Source organism: Crinia signifera, chromosome 5 (assembly GCF_055691185.1).
Source record: "Crinia signifera chromosome 5, ASM5569118v1, whole genome shotgun sequence".
Lineage (NCBI taxonomy): Eukaryota > Metazoa > Chordata > Amphibia > Anura > Myobatrachidae > Crinia > Crinia signifera.
Genome location: NC_139221.1, coordinates 262,649,473 through 262,667,797, shown reverse-complemented (window position 1 = coordinate 262,667,797; position 18,325 = coordinate 262,649,473). Strand labels below are relative to the sequence as shown.

Below are 18,325 nucleotides of genomic sequence, written 5' to 3'. Positions count from 1 at the left end.
AAGCGCCAATCCATTACATGGCAAATCAACCTGGTATTTAAGTGTAAATGATTGCCACTGAAATCTGAAAACTCTCCCAAAATCTCTCACTTCCTGATTCTCACACCCAGTTACATTTGGCCCCTGATGTCAAACAGCACATGGTCATTCTGAGTGCACTTCAGTGTTCGCTCTCTCCCAACCAAACCATTATAGGCCAATATGGTTAACTAGATCAGAGGTGGCTGGCCGATATTGCCCGTGCACACTGACCGGTATTGGCCGCTGACACTGAGGACCTGCTGAACATGCAGGTCATATGGCTATATTGCCAAATCGACCTGAATGTTCAGTAGATACTGTGTCACTCATCGTTAACGACGTGCAGGAGCGTGCATCGTTAACTATATTGAGTGTCCACACTAGACGATATTGTGAACAATATTTCTCAGAAGCTCCTTTCTGAGCGATATGTCCACAATATCGCCTAGTGTGAATGAGGCTTAAATAGCTGGGATTGGAGCAGAGAATTGTTAGAGAGAACTCTAATATGGATGTTGAAGAATATTTTTGTTTGCCATGTTAACAGCTGTTACAATGTTATTTTTATTTTTAGGCAGCAAAAATTTGTAACAACATGCTTTTAGCTATTAGCATGATTGGTACTGCAGAAACGATGAATCTTGGCATCCGGTATGTACAGTATTTTATGAATTCTTATTTTTATGTGTTATTTTGTAGCCATAAGGGGTGTGCACATGGGACTCAGTCCCAGCGATTTCAACTGAGCCCTGTGTGTGATGAAGATGTAGTTAAGCCATCAGAGAGACGGCGAACTACATCCTGCCAGCTCCGGGAGCCGCGGCCAAATACACTGTGCAAGAGGTGTCTAGTCAAAATTTTCTTGCCAGTACATTCTATTTGGTAGCGACGCTTCACAATCCAGGCAAAATCTCCTTGAAGAATTGCCCTGCTTTTGTTGTTTTGTACCCAGATGTGGTAGGAATTCACAATAAAGATTAATACAAAGCATCAAGACTCTTTTGAGTGCCATGGAAAGATTTGTATCCTAGGATACACAAGGGGTTAATCCTCACACCAGCGCTTGATCACCCAAAAAAAGAGCCATGCATCCCTTAAGAACTGTTGGCTTTTCCTCTTCTCCAATATGGATAGCTTTATACGGGGGTACACGCCCAATCCATGCTCTCACCAATCTCCAATGCCTGGATTGGGTGTGTACCCCCCATATAAAGCTATCCATATTGGAGAAGAGGAGACGCCAACATTTCTTAAGGGATGTATGTCTCTCTTTTCGGGTGATCAAGCGCTGCCAGATGATGCAACTGACGCTTTAATAAGGCCCTATTTTCATAATAAAAGTTTCTTTGGGACTGGCAACCAATCAGCAATTAGTCACTGGTCTTCACCCATCCAATTCATAATATACACCTTAATAAAGTACTGACCTCCAACACAGGCCCTAGTACTGGGTACCACAGGTCAGTACTTTATTAAGGTGTATATTATGAATTGGATGGGTGAAGACCAGTGACTAATTGCTGATTGGTTGCCAGTCCCAAATAAACTTTTATTATGAAAATAGGGCCTTATTAAAGCGTCAGTTGCATCATCTGTGGGGTGATCTGAATAAGCCGTATTTGAAGAACACTGTTTCTCTACAAGAAGTAAAAGGGTTTTTCAAGGTCACCAAAAGAATTGAGAACTACGCCGGACGAATTTCTGCACTTTTCTGTAAAATTGTATAGAGGTAAACCCAGGAGGACTTCATCTGGCTGCGGATTAGTGGGCTCATTTCCCCCCCTACACCCCTTGCTTATAAGCTGTAATGTGTATGGTTGGCATTCTGATTTGAGCATTTTTCAGCATCACTGTGAAACCATACCTAAGCTGTGTGGAGTACTTAGGTACTTTAACCTAGGCATGCCGATCTTGGTGCATTTCATATTTTTGGGCAACTCTCCCTGGGTGTTTATTTGTTTTTTTTGTTTTTTTTTAACTGTTTTGGTGCATTTTCCATTTGCGATTATACAAAACTTGCATCCATCTCCTAAGATGCATAAGAATATTGGACGTAAATTTAAACATCCTTATGTTGGATAGTTTTATTGCTTTCCATTTGCAATACAATATAATACTTGGGCTATCCTTTTATCATATTGAAAATTTAGTTTTTATTGAAGTGTGTAGCTATTAAACTATGCTGCTGCCACAAGTAATTAAGATAAAATAGAAAGTTGTTATGCATCAGTGATGATTGCTTTATAAATATCCTTTAACTTTGTAAAATTGAATGGGACTAAAGGCCCATAGACACTGGGGGATTTTGAGCAGAGAGCATCTCAGTTTCATTGTTTGGTACTTGTGTACTATCACGGCTCCCATCTCATTGCATACCATAAGGCTTAAGGTGCCCACAGACGCATCAATTATCGAATGCGTTTTGTACTTTTTAAGCACAAATTGCATCTTATGTACAATTATTGGATGGTGTTTATGGGCTTGTGCGATGCGATGCGCGTTCCCGGGAGCCCGATATTGTATGTCTAAAAAAGTACGTGCTGCACGTACTTTTTAGACTACATCTGAAATTTAACATTACAAACATGGGTTCATCACATGCATCCAAGTGCACATCTCATAGCAAGCTGGAAGAAAAATTGTATAGAACCATTGTACAGTCAAAAACGCATAGCACAGCACAATTGTAGCGTCTGTGGGCACCTTCAAGATGGTATGCAATGAGATGAGATGTGCTGCGATGGGACCCGATCTTATACAATTTAAAATTGTATACCATTGTACAGTATATGGCATACGATGAGATGAGATTTTTAATTGTACAAGCACCCTAATGGGTGCTTACAATGTTAAATGCACCCCCACTATCAACGGCAACCCGAAGCGTGGCGAGCGCAGCGAGCCTGCGAGGGGCGGCGGTACGCGTCTTCCGACTTTTTCATACCCCCACTATCCATGTTGGCGTGGAGTCGATTTTATATAGTGTGGCGAGCGCAGCGAGCCACCGAGCCCGAAGCGTGGCGAGCGGACGCATAATACATATAAAGTATTACGCGTCCCCTCGCGGGGTTCGCTGCGCTCGCCTCGCTGCGCTCGCCACACTATATAAAATCAACTCCACGCCGACATGGATAGTGGGGGTATGAAAAGGTCAGAGGACGCGTACCGCCGCCCCTCGCGGGCTCGCTGTGCTCGCCACGCTTCGGGTTGGAGTTGATAGTGGGGGTGCATTTAACATTGTAAGCACCCATTAGGGTGCTTGTACAATTAAAAATCTTATAGGGGGGGCCAATTGACCTTGAAAGCACCCATTAGTGTGCTTATACAATTTAAAATCTCATCTCATCGTATGCCATTGTATGCCATATACAATGGTATACAATTTTAAATTGTATAAGATCCCATAAGATGGAAATCGTGGGAGCCGTGATAATACACAAGTACCCATTGTTTAAACTACATTCAGCTCAAAAGTCGCCCAGTGTGTAGGGGCCAGCGATAAGCACTGATTTGCACTCCTGCATCATCGCGGGCCACCACCGCTTATTTTATGGTATTACCAGCAGATGAGTCATGGCGTGGATGACTTTCCATAGCGTCCTACTATGGAAAGCCAGACTCCTTCTGTGAAAATCGCTGTCCAGGGAAAAAATTGCTCAGTGTGTATGCAGTGAGAGATTTTCAGGGCAGCGATGATTCAACATCATCACTGTCCATACACACTGGGCAAAATCGCCCAGTGTGTTTGGGACCTTTTAAGTTGTGGAGAAACATCTCAAAATTGTGTTTTCAGCTAGTTTTAGCCCACTAGTCTTCTCACCCTGTCAGCTTTGCCAGTCCCTAAATATATTTCATGTTTTACTAATGATATGAAGAATTGAACTTGGGCGTAGAGTTTTTATTGTTCCTGAATATTACCGCTCTGTGCTTAGCCCAGTGTGCTGCAGGATAGCTTTGAGAACATGCTTTGAACGCTCTGTTAACAGCAAACATACAGTACAGTACATTGTTTGGTCTTCACTTTTAACAAGCATTATTAAAGACTATCCAGTTTTTCAACACTTGTGTCTATTTGGCCTAAGGGATTTGGAAGTAAGCAATTCACAAGCCTCCACAATCTCTACATTATTGCTGTATTGTGTTTCTATTGTAGTGAGGTCAGTAGCAGTCCGGATTTTACAGACTTGTTTTTCTTATGGACAAGTGATAAGATTCTACCATTAGTAAATTTGCAGATCGTTAACAACACTGCTAAATACCAGCATTCAATTCTGTATGTCTTCCCAAATGCTGTTTGCCTGATCTTTAATATTTAATATTCATACTATAGTTTTTTTAATTACTCATTTTACAACTGTATTATAAAACATTTATGTATAGGCATTATGCATAAAATGGCTTATTTATCTGTTATGCACATTTCTTAGTAACATCGTTCATTTAGATTTTGGGATTATGGGCTTGATTTTGGCTTTGTTAGCAATTCAAAAAAGCACACAACTGAGCAAAACTATGTTGCGTTGTGCAGGTGGGGTAGATGTAACATGTGCAACAAGATTTAGATTTGGGTAGGTTATATTTTTTCTAGGCAGGGTACATACTGGCTGCTTTAATTTTTACTATGTGATTTAGATTGCAGTTAGAACACACCTTTCCTAAATCTAAATCTCTATGCACTTTACATCTACCCCGTCTGCAGCAGATCATGGTTTTGCCCAATTGTGTGTTTTGTTTTGTTTTTGCTTTGCTCACAAACCTGAATGAGGCCCTATGCCAGTTCGTAAATTGTTCAGATTAGAAAAAAAAAGGTGTATAGATGTTCTCCACCAAATAAATCCATTGCTCAATTTCCCATTTATTGTTTACTGTTGCGTCAGGGTCATGATAATTGATCCCATCTCTGCCGCTCCGGAAGACCTTTAATGTTAAAGTTACAATGATGTCATCTTGCAAGCAGATTGTGCTGAGAGTGGAGCAGGTACTAATTTTCCAAGCCTGGGCTGCTTGAGGGTCCCGGGTCTGATAACCCCATCACTCTTGAGTATTCCTTTACTTAAGGCCGGTGTGATCTTCCCAGTGATATCTTTGCTGTCAGTGTACAGTCGCCATATTTCCAAAGACTATCACTATGCTCTCTAGTGCACATGCGCCATCTTCTCAAATTTCACTGGGAACATGGCGTCGGCTGCTTCCCACAAGCAAGGTAGGAAGCAGGTTCCCTCTCCAGTGACTCCTCCAGTTCCCCTCCCATATAACAATTGGTAAGTATTAATTTCTAACATTCTATTATTTTTCTAGGGGGCACGAGGTCACCCCATTTCTAGGTCACATCTCAAAACCCAGCTTCCAGTTCATTACTGGGTCCCAGTGTGGCTCTCTACGACCCTGCAGCACTACACTTCTCTAGAGGAAATAGTGATGCCCAGATTACATGGTGGCAAATAATAGGGTGACAGGCACTTTAGATTAACTTCAAAACATTTCTTTCAGAAAGTTGGAAAGGATGAAAGGAAAGCTTTCTGCACAGGCGTTTGCTTGGGTTCTGTATAATGTTGATGCAGCAGCAGCTTTAAATTAGCGGCTCAGGAGTAGAGATCTGGGAATATTTCTCCTATGCTTTTTCTCTTGCTAACATTACTGGAGCCTGATTCTGAGTTTGTACTAAAGCAAAAAAATAAAAAAAAATTGCGTTTGGTTAATACTCGCTGTTTTCTTTTAATGTAGTGATTCCGTTTGGACACACCCCTCAAATCGAAATATCTCTGCAGGTTTTACTGGTTTGGGTAATAAGTCAACCACTTTTGGTTGACAGGCACAAGGTTGATTTGGGCTAGATCGACTCTGAGAAATGGTTGACGTGCCAATGGTTGACACATGAGAAGGTCGACATGAGTTTTTTCTTTCTTTCTTTGGACTTTTTCATGCCTCGCGATCCACGTGAACTACAATTTGTACAGTGTGCCAAGTGAAGCAAGGCACCTTGCCTGAAGCATGACAAGCGTAGTAAGCCATGCGAGGGTATGTGTTAAAATAATTGGGGGTCCATGTCGTCACACAAGCCGTGATAATGGTACTTATGTACTATCTGGGCTCCCATGTTAAATGCACCCCATTTTTTCATACCACTACTATCCAACTACGCATGGAGTTGATTTTATATAGTGTGGTGAGCGCAGCGAGCCACCATGCCCGAAGCGTGGCGAGGGGATGTGGTCTCATAAGAAAAACGGGAGCCCAGATATTACATAAGTACCGTGATAACTCCTATCAAACTTTTCATGTTTCAACTTTTTGTCTGTGTTGACACATCCCCCGCACCCGCAAAATGTGAGTTAACCCACCCTCAGCCTCCTAGCACCCACAGATAAGCAGCCACTTGGGAAATCAAAGTCTCTATATTCCAATGGTGATGGCCTCATGTTTGGGGTGGAGGGAAAACAAAAATTTTACCAATGTAAAAAAAAAATTCTTAAAAAAAAATTGTTTTTAGATACATTTTAAATGTGTTCTTGAGTAAAAAATCCCAGTAAATTTCTAAGCTGTTTTCAGAAAAACAAAATTGACAGTTTAGTGGTTAAACAATAACCCCCAACTGTCCAGATTACAGTGGGACAGTTCCGCTATTTGGAGACTGTCCTTCTGTCACACAAGTGTCAATGTCCTGTGGGTGGGGGGAAGTTGGCAGCAGGAGATCAGTGGTGATTGCTGAAGAGATGGATCTCTTCAGTGCAGGGAAGATGGAAGGGAGGGTGCCCGGTGGCTGCCCTGTCACTTGGTTAGCACTGGGCACACCCCCAAAAATGATAAAAATGGGGGTTGCATCACTAGGTCACACCCCTTTATCCAAGGCCACACACACTCTCCCCTTAGCCCCACCCCTTTTCGGATCGGCCACGCCTTAGACGCGGCAGGTCCTGATTTCCAGATTAGCAAAATGGAGGTATAGTTAAAATGATCAGCCGAGTGATCACAATGGTGTGTACCCGACTTTGGAAAGTGTCATGGATATGATGCCATCAGGTTCACATTGTACCTTGGGCCTGATTCAGACCAGTTCACTAGGCTGCATATTCTTGCAGCCTAGCAAATACGTGAACATATCCCCCCGCATGCGACTACCCAGTAGAGAAATCATTTGATGGTCGCTGACCATTGAATGATTTGTGCAGCCTTCGAACTGAAAAGTAAGTCAATACTTTTCAGATGGCCGCTGTATGTGACGTCAGCCGCCTGTCCCACGCTACCATGGACACCACCCAGGGGTCGCCCACTGGTTTTATGGGGATGCGCATAATGTACTGAGCATTCCCCTGCTACTGTCCCCGGCCCTCCCATTATTGTGCAAACGCCTCGGCCAGTGTAATACTCATGGCGTTCACACACAGTGTTTTGCATGCACAGTCCCATCAAAACTGAACACAAGGCCGAATTCAGATCCGTAGGAACGAGTCTGAATCGGCCTCTTTGTCTGCAGCTGTTTTTTCTGAGAGCAGGACGTGCAGCTTTACATGTCTGTAAGGAGTGATAGCACTATTATTACAATAGATAAAAAACCACCATAAACATATGCAATTGCTGAGCTCAACAGTTCCCTGATTTTAGTGCAGCTTAAAAGATTGAGATTTAAAATATTAAACAATTAATATATGAGAACTGTAAACAATATTGGGAAAGAAAAAGAAAATAATTGTGCACTGGAATTGCCCCAACAACCAATAAAGGAGTGTTTTATTGTTAGGACTTGTTATATTTGTAGATACAATTAAATAAGGAAGAAACAAATACGTTTTAATTTGTTTGAATGAGGAAAGAGGTTTTTGTTCTCTCTCTCTTGACTTCCAGCAATTTTATACCCTTCTGCCAGAGGTCCAACCTATTTATAGGGTGTGCTACGTATTCAACCACTGTTTCGCCCACTGGTAGCCGTAAAGATATATAATACAGTGCCAGCAAATTGGAGCTAGTGGTCTGACAGTCAGGAGCTACTGCTGCAGCTGCTTCCCTGATTGGCTTCTGTCCACCAGCTGCGATTGGCTTGCGATCAAAACTACATTTGAAATGTCTGTGTGTCTATGGCTTCTAAGTGCCATGGACACCAGTGCCCCGACCCCCCCCCCCCCCCCCCCTCCTTACCCCACCGTGCTGCCCGGCACAACTGCAAATGCTCCAATCCCAGAAATCAAATCCCTGCATTTTTGGGCCAATATCCCGCTGATCCCACTCCCGGGATTGCCTATGCTAATTGCAATATTTAAAGGACAGTGTAAGCTTATCAAAATTGAGATGCCAGTGGCCCCATGATATCCCTTAGGATGGTGTCCTACACAGAAATACTGGCAATCGCAGGCCTCCAGGGGGTATTCTAGGATGCATGGTGTTGGAGCCATAGGCTGCTCAAAAGCAATTGGTTTAATGTGGTAACTGGCTATAATGCACAGTGTAATGCTACATGTTAAAGATGACCATACGCTAGGCAATTCACATGCAATTTGGGCTCTTTTCCTGCGATTCTGGTGATCAGTCCCTGGGAAGGAGTCCAAATTGCACATGAATGACAGCAGTTCTGATGCGATGCGCGTTCCCAGAGTCTGTGAGTCACACCAGCTGCACAAGAAATCTCTTGTTTAGCTTCCGAGTTGGGTAGGCTTGGCTAGGATTGCAAGCAATATATGCATGCAGAAGGACCTGCCGCCCGGGCATGCAGAGGGTGGCTCAAGGAGGGATTGTCGGTGACATCTCTTCTATGGCCAGCTTAAGAATTACAACTCCTTTTACTGTTAACAGATAATTGTTGACAATATGACATCACCATGAAGTTGTAAACAGTGCCATAAAGTGCCCATACACAGTGTGATTGCCGTGTGCGATACACGCTCCTGTGGACATCCCACAGTTCAAAAAGTATGTGCTGCAGGGAATGGAGCCATTTGATGCCCATCTTTGATAATTGCATCATTTTGGACCTACACATCGCCATTGATGTGCAAATACTGACATTATGCCATGTTACATACAGATAGTGGTAGATGCTCAATTAGTTCAATAATACCACTCAGGTGCATGCAAGGGAGGGGTTAATACTGAGTAAGTAAAACAAGACATAGGCCCTTATTCTGGTTGGTGCGGTAATATCCGCGTGCGTTCGCGCCGCCAATGTTTTGTGTCTGCGCATGTGCAGAGGCGTCTCTGCGCATGTGCGAGTGGGGCGTACGGCCAAATTCCGCATGAAATGTAAACACTCCGAACAGGGGGTGGAGAGGGGCGTGAAGGGCTATTTGGGCTCATTACCATATGCATACGCCCCGTGTTTCATGGCTGTTCCCATGCAAACGCTGGGCGTACGTATGGTAATGCGGCCGTGACGCACGTGTAGGGGGCGGACATATGACATCGCCGGATGTCAGCTGCCCGCCCAGATCCCTTCTTTTGCACGGAAAAATGTCCGTGTGGTCTGAGGTTGCGGGAGATGGAGGAGGTGTATTCCATGTAAAATACACGTGCGGTCCGTTCGGCCAGCTTCTTACCGCGTACGGACGGAGCTGGCGATCCGTATGGAAGGCGGGGTTTCGCACGCACGGTCCTGGCCGCATATTCGGATCCGGCCGCACCGATCAGAATAAGGGCCATAGTTTCCCCAGCTCACTGAATAGTATTAGTAACCAATCTTGAACACTACATGATAATAGAATTCAGAGATATTGGTTACATATACCTGCGCAGGTGTATGCTATGCCCCCAAGCCACGTCAAGGCTTCTATTTATATTGTGGGTCCCTAGCGCTATATCTAGGTGCAGAGTGCGGCACCCCAAAAACTATTGGGTTGGGATCATTTGGTCTACAGCATGATGGTCGACAGTCATTAGGTCGACATGGGAAAAGGTCGACATTGGTTTAGGTCGACATGGGAAAAGTTTGACATGGTTCTAGGTCGAAAGGTCGTTAGTCCGACAAGTCATTAGTTCGACAATGTCTAGGTCGACAGTGAAAAGGTCGACATGGGGTTTTTCACTGTTTTTTTACCTGAATGTCAACACAGTCGACATGGACACAGTTTAAAGTGCACCGCATCCGCTCGCTATGCGCCGGGCACGGTGCCTCACTACGCTCGACACACTATTTTATTCTCCCACCACGCCCTAGTGGATGGTAGGGCATGAAATACCGCCTGTCGGCAAATGTCGGCTCAAAAACAGTGAAAAACCCCCCCCCCATGTCGACCTTTTGAATATCGAACTAATGAACTGTTGACCTAGACCCATGTCGACCTTTTCCCATTAAAACTGTCTGTCTACCATCATGCTGTAGACCAAATGACCGCATCTTAAACTATCATAAGTTAGGAAGCCCAGTGCGGCACGCCCGTGAGATACTATAGTGTTAATAATTAGTGATAGGAAGCCAAGGCTATATATAAAGAGAGAGAGATAAAATTAAAAAAATAGAATAAAAAAAATGAAATGTCATTAAAATAGTAGAGAGATAGTGTTAGTGAGTGAAAAGTGTTAATAGAATGTAAGGGCATGCTGCACTAAAGCCGACCAGCCCAACCAGTCCAGGAGCACCGCACCCCACACCACCCTAAATTGGGTCTATGATTAACCAGCGAGGAGCCACATGATAATGGCTCCTTACTTGATATATCTGAACTAAGAGCTACCTAACTTGGGGCCTTATTTTGGTTCATTCTTTCTGACAAAATCCTTCTTAGATGGGCAAAACCATGTGCACTGCAGGTGGGGCAGATGTAACATGTGCAGAGAGAATTAGATTTGGGTGGGGTTTTACTTCAAAGTGAGATCTATATTGCAGTGTAAAAATAAAGCAGTCAGTATTTTCCCTGCACAGAAACAAAATTACTCACCCAAATCTAATTCTCTCTGTACATGTTACATCTGCCCCCCCCCCCCTGCAGTGCACATGGTTTTGTCCATCTAAGAAGGATTTTGACAGAAATGAACCAAAATAAGGCCCTTGGAGCAACCCCAGACTACTCCATGTGCCATATCAGGACCTGCATCTCCTCCTAATACAAGCTCCTCTCTGCCTCTCGCAACATACATACAGATAGTGGTAGATGCTCAATTAGTTCAGTAATACCATTCGGGTGCATAGACATAGTTTCCTCCCCCCCCCCCCCCCCCCCCATTATGCCATGTTGAGCCTTATGATGCAAGGTCCCTGGCCTTTTCCCCATCAGTGACATCCTGTGCCATGTCAGGCTCCCAAAGTAATGTGGCCTACACACGGAGCAATTTCATAGCATTTTCTAAGCAATCTGACTAGGTCGCTTAGAAAATGCCCTACATCGCTCTGTGTGCAATAGGGATGTGTGACTCCACGCATCACTATCGCCCGGCGATTAATATGCAGGATAAATCTAGTTCTATCACTATCACCGGAGAACACTGTCCCTGACAGATCACTCAGTACACAGCGCTAACACATTGCTGTGCACTTCTGAGCGATCTTGCTAGGCGATCTACATTACTCAGATCGCTCAGTAGTTTAACCCCGTGTGTAGCCCCTTTAGTGTAAGGGGGAATTTTGCTAAAGCTTCTAAAAATGAAAAAATTATGTCTTTCATTTATTTATTGCCTCCTAGAAAAAGATAGAGAGAATATGATTGGTTAATCATTATTTTTTTTTTTTTTTCATTTTTAGAAGCTTTAGTAATTTTTAAGTATATGTACATGTGTATTCCATTAATCCTGCATTTGCCGTTTTATTCAGCTATCTGTACCCTGCCATTATATCTTTTTTTAAATCTAATTTCTGCAGTGTAATTTACAAATGAATAATCTTCAATACCAGGAAACCAGTGTATATTATTGTCCATAATGTGTTTGTTGCTTTTAAATGATTTTAGACTGAAAGGGATTTGCATTAAATTCAGGCTTTGTGGGAAACGCTACATATTTGTGTGTTTATTAATGCACAGCTGACTGATCATACGCTGATGTCCTTCTGTTCCAGGTGAAGGTGCCACTACTCAAATAACTGAAGTAGAACTGATGTACACCTTCACAATCCATGACAAGATTTCTGCAAATATATTTGTGTAGCACATTTTCTAGATCGAAAATACTTATTTATAGAATTGTAGCTATGGATAGGTCTGCTTGTATGGAAGACATCCTGTTAGTGAATTCACCATAATTGCCTCAAGCAGGAGTTGCACAGCGCAACCACCTTTAAGCAGAGTAATTTCCTACACCCACGGTGACATCGTCTTTCATTCAGTTGAAGCTGATGAAACTTTTTTTTTTGTCCCCACGGGCAAAAAAAACCTCGGTTTTGTGGGGGTGACCTAAGTATCTATCTATCTATCTATCTATCTATCTATCTATCTAAGGGAACCCCCTGAAGTTCAAAAAGTTCATCAAAGGAATCCAAAGTTTTAATTTCGGCACAAAAGTTCTGCTGAAGTTGGCTGAACTTTTGTGCCGAAATTTAAACTTTGGATTCCTTGGATCTTTTAGAACTTCAGTCTGGTGAGTGCTGCTTATTCCCCCCATGGGGGTTCCCTCTGGTATTATTTGGTGCACTGCTTAATTGCAGCACACCTAAACAGCACCCCAGCAGGTGAACCCACATCCAGGGTGCCATCATTTAGCTGGGATATATTTGACAAGTACATCTAGTTGCAGCATTTTTATTTTATTAGGAATGTATTTTATATCCTGATGGTCAGAAAGCGAACAGCTGCATCCTGATGGTAAATACTGCGGTAAGGTTAATTTTAGAGTTAGGTATTTGGGTGGGAAGGTTAGTCCCTAGGGTGAGAATTAGGGTTAGAAATTAAAGAGGGGGGGGGGGCTGTGTTAGGCTCCGGGTATGACTGGGTAGGGCAGCGATTCCCAAACGTTTTGAAATCACGGTGCCCTAGAGCAGTGGTAGCCAACCCTAGCCCTCGAGAGCTACCAACAGTTCACATTTTCCAGACAACCTAGCTGCTGCACTCATTAATCACTGACACATTATAAAAGATACACAGATGGAGCTAATTAGCTCACTTGTGATTCTGTGAGGAGACCTGCAAAACATGCACTGTTGGTAGCTCTCGAGGACTAGGGTTGGCTACCCCAGCCCTAGAGCATCAAAATCTATTCTCTAATTGAGAATTTCAGAAAAAACTATTAAATTAATTACATTGTGTTTATGTATCAGTTACAGTATATGGTGATGGACAGGATTTGCTTCTGTTCAGTGGCGTAAGTTCGTCCCAGTTGCCCAGAGGCAATATGTACATTTGCGCACACACACACACACAGCATTATATATGTATATTCCTAGATAGATAGATAGATAGAAAACACATATTTCAGAACTCTGCCACAGAAGCAATATTGATAGTTTTCAATTAATGGATTTAAACTTGCAGGGGAGGAGAGGTGCCCCCTTGGGAACAAGAGCCCGGCGGCAGATGACTCCATTGCCTCCCAGAGTTCTGCCTCTGCTTCTATTTGACCACATATGTTATGATTGGCAGCCACCAGAACTGGTTTTACCTTACATTGTCCATAAATAATATGAATTGTTCCTGGTACAGCAACCCAATGCACCCCTGCAAGTGTCCTCAGGCACCCCAGGATGCCTAGACACACAGTTTAGGAACCACTGGGTTAGGGTTAAATGCTTACCAGATTCTGACAGGATACCACTGTCGGCAATCTGACCATCTGAATCCTGTGCACCAGGATGTCGAGTCCCGATCTTGTGTGGTTAGTGTACAGTACAGATCCCTTTTCTCTGGTGGCTAGCGAATAACACAAAACCTTCTTTCTGGTAGCTACAGTATATTACAATTCAATGCTATTATTCTGTGGCTATTGTACAATATTATATAATTGGTGAATGATTAATATAGAATACAGGCAGCTTTGTAACATAGGAACATAGATTCCGATGGCAGATAAGAACAACTTGGGGACTGTGGTGAGTAACAACATTTGTTGCTAATGTACCATATGATACATGAGGATGAAATAATAAACAGTATAGACACTATGGTCTTTGTAATACAGAGCATTGGCGATATATGAAGAAATGAAAATAGTGAAGTGGAGAAGTTGCCCATGGCAACCAGTCCATTTTGAGGTCTTATTTATCAAGCGCAATCTATAGAGTTATATTTAGAAGCAGATTGGTTGTCATGGGCAACCACTCCACTGGCTCAATTCTCTACTCTTTTCACTGCTTCATACATCTCCTCCAGAGGCTGCTGCCTTGTATAACATGCAGACCTCATGACTTATCACTTCTGCTGCTTTTCCTTACTGCTAGATACAAAAACTCTTGCAACCATAATGCATTCACTTAACTTCTGCCATGTCGCCAAGTAGCCCCCATCATGCCCTCATATAGCCCTAAGTACTCATTAATGAGTCTCAACAATACTATTGCTACATTCAAGTTGTTTTAAAGGGTAAATATCAGTAGGTAATGTCGGGTTGACAACCTGTCTGCACTTCAGAAAAATAATGCTCAAAAGACCATTCATAATTGGGTTTTATAGCCAATTACCAAGAGAGCTGGTAGTACTGTGTAATCAATCTCTCTTCTAAAGTCCCTTTCTAGTGAGGTGTCTGTGTGGTGGTGTTGTTTTATGTGTAACTCTCTCATATAGTCTATGATGAGCTGGCTCACGGGGAACCTGTGTGACAGACCCAAAGCCGTGATTCTCCCAGCATGCAGCATACTTTGTAACAATACAGCATTTGCGTTTCATATTTGCTGCTTTTTTTAAATTGACCCGGTAGAAGAAGTTTGGTGAAGCTCATTGTACTGGGCACAGGGGTCGGAGAATCTATGGCCAGTTGAACAGGTGCATGTGGATTTGATTTATTTAGATGTTTGACCTACACTATGGAGACCCTGCCAGGGAATACAATAATTGTTATATTGCGATGACAAATTATGTAACTTATAAGCATGCATATGCCTTACCGTAAGGATTACAAGCCGTTTTAATCTACTTTCACGATTACATTTTCCCCATTGCAATTTTGACAACCAATTCAATGTTTTTTTATTTCAAATTTTGTAACAATAATGGCTTTCTTTTATGTTATTTTTATTACTTCTGGGACAATGTTCCCAATTGTAAACAGTAGAGCTCACACCGCACAGCCATTGGCAGCCTATTATGGCGACTGACAGACTGTCATCATTTTGATAGCTTCAGCAGTATATCTTTTGCACAGCAATGGGGCTCTTATGCAGAAAGTATCATATGTTCCCAGCCAATTTACAGGGAAACAGCAATAACATTTTATCATGGTTGAGAGCCCAGTAGCTGCTTCCTATTAAATTTGCCCTTTCAGATACCTGTCTCGGATTAATTTGTTGATTTCAAATGGAAACTCAGTCTTCTCCAATGAAGCATGACTTTCTAGGAAAGACTCACACTGAATGACAATTATATTCCAGCCGGCTTTAGACCATTACATGCTTTGGTCCTAGTGGAAGACAGAGGAAAGCAGTAACTGATTTTAATACCATGTCTAATTTTCACTGTCAGTTATCTGGAAATCAGTAGAAAGAATACAAAAAAAAAGATGAAATGCAAAGTGCTTCCTGCTTGCTTTTTTAATGGTACACTTGCTTTAAAAAAAAAAAGGGGCTTAACGGAGTACAGGTTTTCTGCCGCAAATAAGTGGATGGGAATATGTCACATTGAAAAGTTGAGGTTTTAAATTGGCAAGCTTTAGTGCCTTCTTTCCAGTGACATCAAGTACATTTTTACCTTGATAATTAATTGGCAAAACATAGTGTAGTAGATTTGTGTTTTTAATTTTTTTTTCTTTCTTTTCCAGCCCCAGGCGTCTTCTCTCTCTCCATTAACAATTTATTTGCCTTGTGGTATTTTTGCTTATTAAGCTGTTCCACTATCATGGTGCCTTCAAATAGTAGCGTGTATTATGCCTGACAGAAAAAAGAATTCAAATAAACTGATCCTTTTTGGTTGTTGAGTTAAAAGTTCACAAAATGTCAGTGGATGAGGAAATTTCGAATAGACAGAAATAGGTTTGTCGTTCTGTTCTGCCGAATGTTTTCACGCTGTAAACAATAAATCATCAGGGGTATCTGAATCATGTTTAGTTGCATGTATCTAATTATATTATATTTGTAGTATTTGCAATTACCTTTTTTTGTAGTTAGTAGTATTTGTTCCACTGAATAGCGTTCTTGCAGATATACTGTTCGCAGCCCTGCTCACATATGTTTGACATTTTTGGCGCCATGCTCTTGTCTACACAGTGATGCAGATTAGATAAGCTCCTCCCACCTGTACTCCATTTTGTATACTTCAGAAAAATGGTGCAAATAGCATGCTGTGGCAATTTATTGAACAGGTTTAATCATGTAACTTTAAGTATTTCAATTGCACACCCCATTTTCTTTACTTTTCTTAGGCTTTTATCATAATGATCACTGAGGCAAAGCAGATCTGGTTCAACTAATGCAGAGGGTAGTTTACGGACTAAAAATGAAATATAAAGGCTCATATATTTTATACTTGGGCGCCCATTATTACGTACCACAGCCCACTACTTGACCATCACTTACACAGACACTATGGGGCCCATTTACCATAGGACCGCATAGTACAGTATGTGTGATCCTATCGGTGGGATGTATGTTCCTGCAGAGGCAGGGACATTGTCTTTGAAAGGAGCCTGTTCCTGCAAACTGCTCAGCCAGGTGCCAAGGGGTCTGTGCATGCGCCATCAGTGATGGCCGCATTGCCCCACCGGCAGTGTAGTAAGTAGCCTAAGTAGCTCCCAGAACCGATGCAATGCTGCCTGATATTTGTACATTGGGCAGCATCCCCCATAAAATCCTAAGGGGGATGAAGCTGGGGGCGGGACAGCTGGGATCGCAGCAGGTATCGGGAGATTCCTGCTGCAGTCCCTCCGTGATGCATTCTGGCGGTACTTAATGTTTGCTGCTAATTAGCTGCAAATATTCAATGGTAAATGGGCCCCTATGCCTGACACACTGCCATCTGCAATAGAAGTTTGGGCAAGTAGAATTAAAAAACTTGAAAGTCATACTGATTCTACCTTTTAGCCAACTCTGGTGTGTTTGGAACATATTGGATTATTAATATTTGTGTGACATAAGGCTCGTACATAGAACATTTGTAACTTTTATTCATAGAAACTTACATACCTATACTACATATACATGTAAGTATTTTGTCCATATCAATAATCATTTGGTTTAAAAAAATGTTGAAAGTGTCTATTTCTTTTATTGTAACCCTGTATTCCATCTTCTTTATATCGGTATATCGCTGTAAAGCATCCTATTATGAGCATTGCAAACAGAGGGTTAAAACAACCAATGTAGCCTTCTTCGACTAGCTGTCTCTGGATAGCCATGGTGAGCCCTGGCTATCCAAGGCCTATTGTTCTCAGCTGCAATACTATACATAGAACAATACAGTAGGGGATTAGCATAAGATTAAGTCCGACCGCTCTGGCTCACTTAATCCTATTAAAGGGCTAGATGAGGATGGCTCTATCTGTAGGCTGTTTTGCAACCTCTGTGCTAAACCATGAACACATTTCTAAATATACAGTTTCCATGACTTGCCATTCATTAGAATATCTCATTCCACAATCAGGAACTTTAGGAGTAGACTCGGACACAGTACTTGCGGTTAGGATTTGGCTCGGTTTTCAAAACGATATTTTATTGGCTATCCACAACATGTGACAGCCGATAGCGAATAAGAATAGGATTTGAAATCTTAGCCACATCCAAACCGCACATCTCTTCTTCTGGCTATCCTGCATGTACCATAGAATGCTCTATTCTGCCTCTGTCTATGCACCTTCTACTAGGCAGAATAAATGCTTGCCACAGTCAATGCTGCCTTGTGCCGTAAATCCAGGTGCAAATTCACAGAAATATGAAGATAACAACATAAAATAAACTGGTTTCCTGCATTTATCATTTAGATATTGCTATCTTCCAAGTTCTGTATAGTATATATTTTAATATAGATTAAAGACCTTCTCTACAAATAAAATGATCCTACATACTACCATCATTTATTGATAGTGGGGCCTTGAGAGTATCATTTGGACTATGAAACACGCCGTTAGTGAAGATATGATTTATTTTTGGACTCGGCAATGCATTGTTCTGGAGTCTGTATTTCTGCAGATCCTTAGCAATGCTGCACATACTCTAAAACTTATTTACCTGCATTCTGCAGCTGTATTCATTAACATGAATGATCACTGCCATACTGCTTGCTTGGACATCCTAAAATAAAAATCAGTCATAGAC

The 18,325-nt window shown here is 42.2% G+C and overlaps 1 protein-coding gene across 1 annotated transcript in view; it reads left to right on the top strand.

Annotated features, from left to right (window-relative positions):
- Positions 1-18,325, top strand: part of HIBADH (3-hydroxyisobutyrate dehydrogenase) — a 142,347-nt gene that overhangs the window by 114,427 nt on the left and 9,595 nt on the right. The window contains exon 6 of the mRNA XM_083188943.1: positions 596-672. Coding sequence (XP_083045069.1) covers positions 596-672 — 77 coding nt within the window. The remainder of the gene's footprint in view (positions 1-595; positions 673-18,325) is intronic.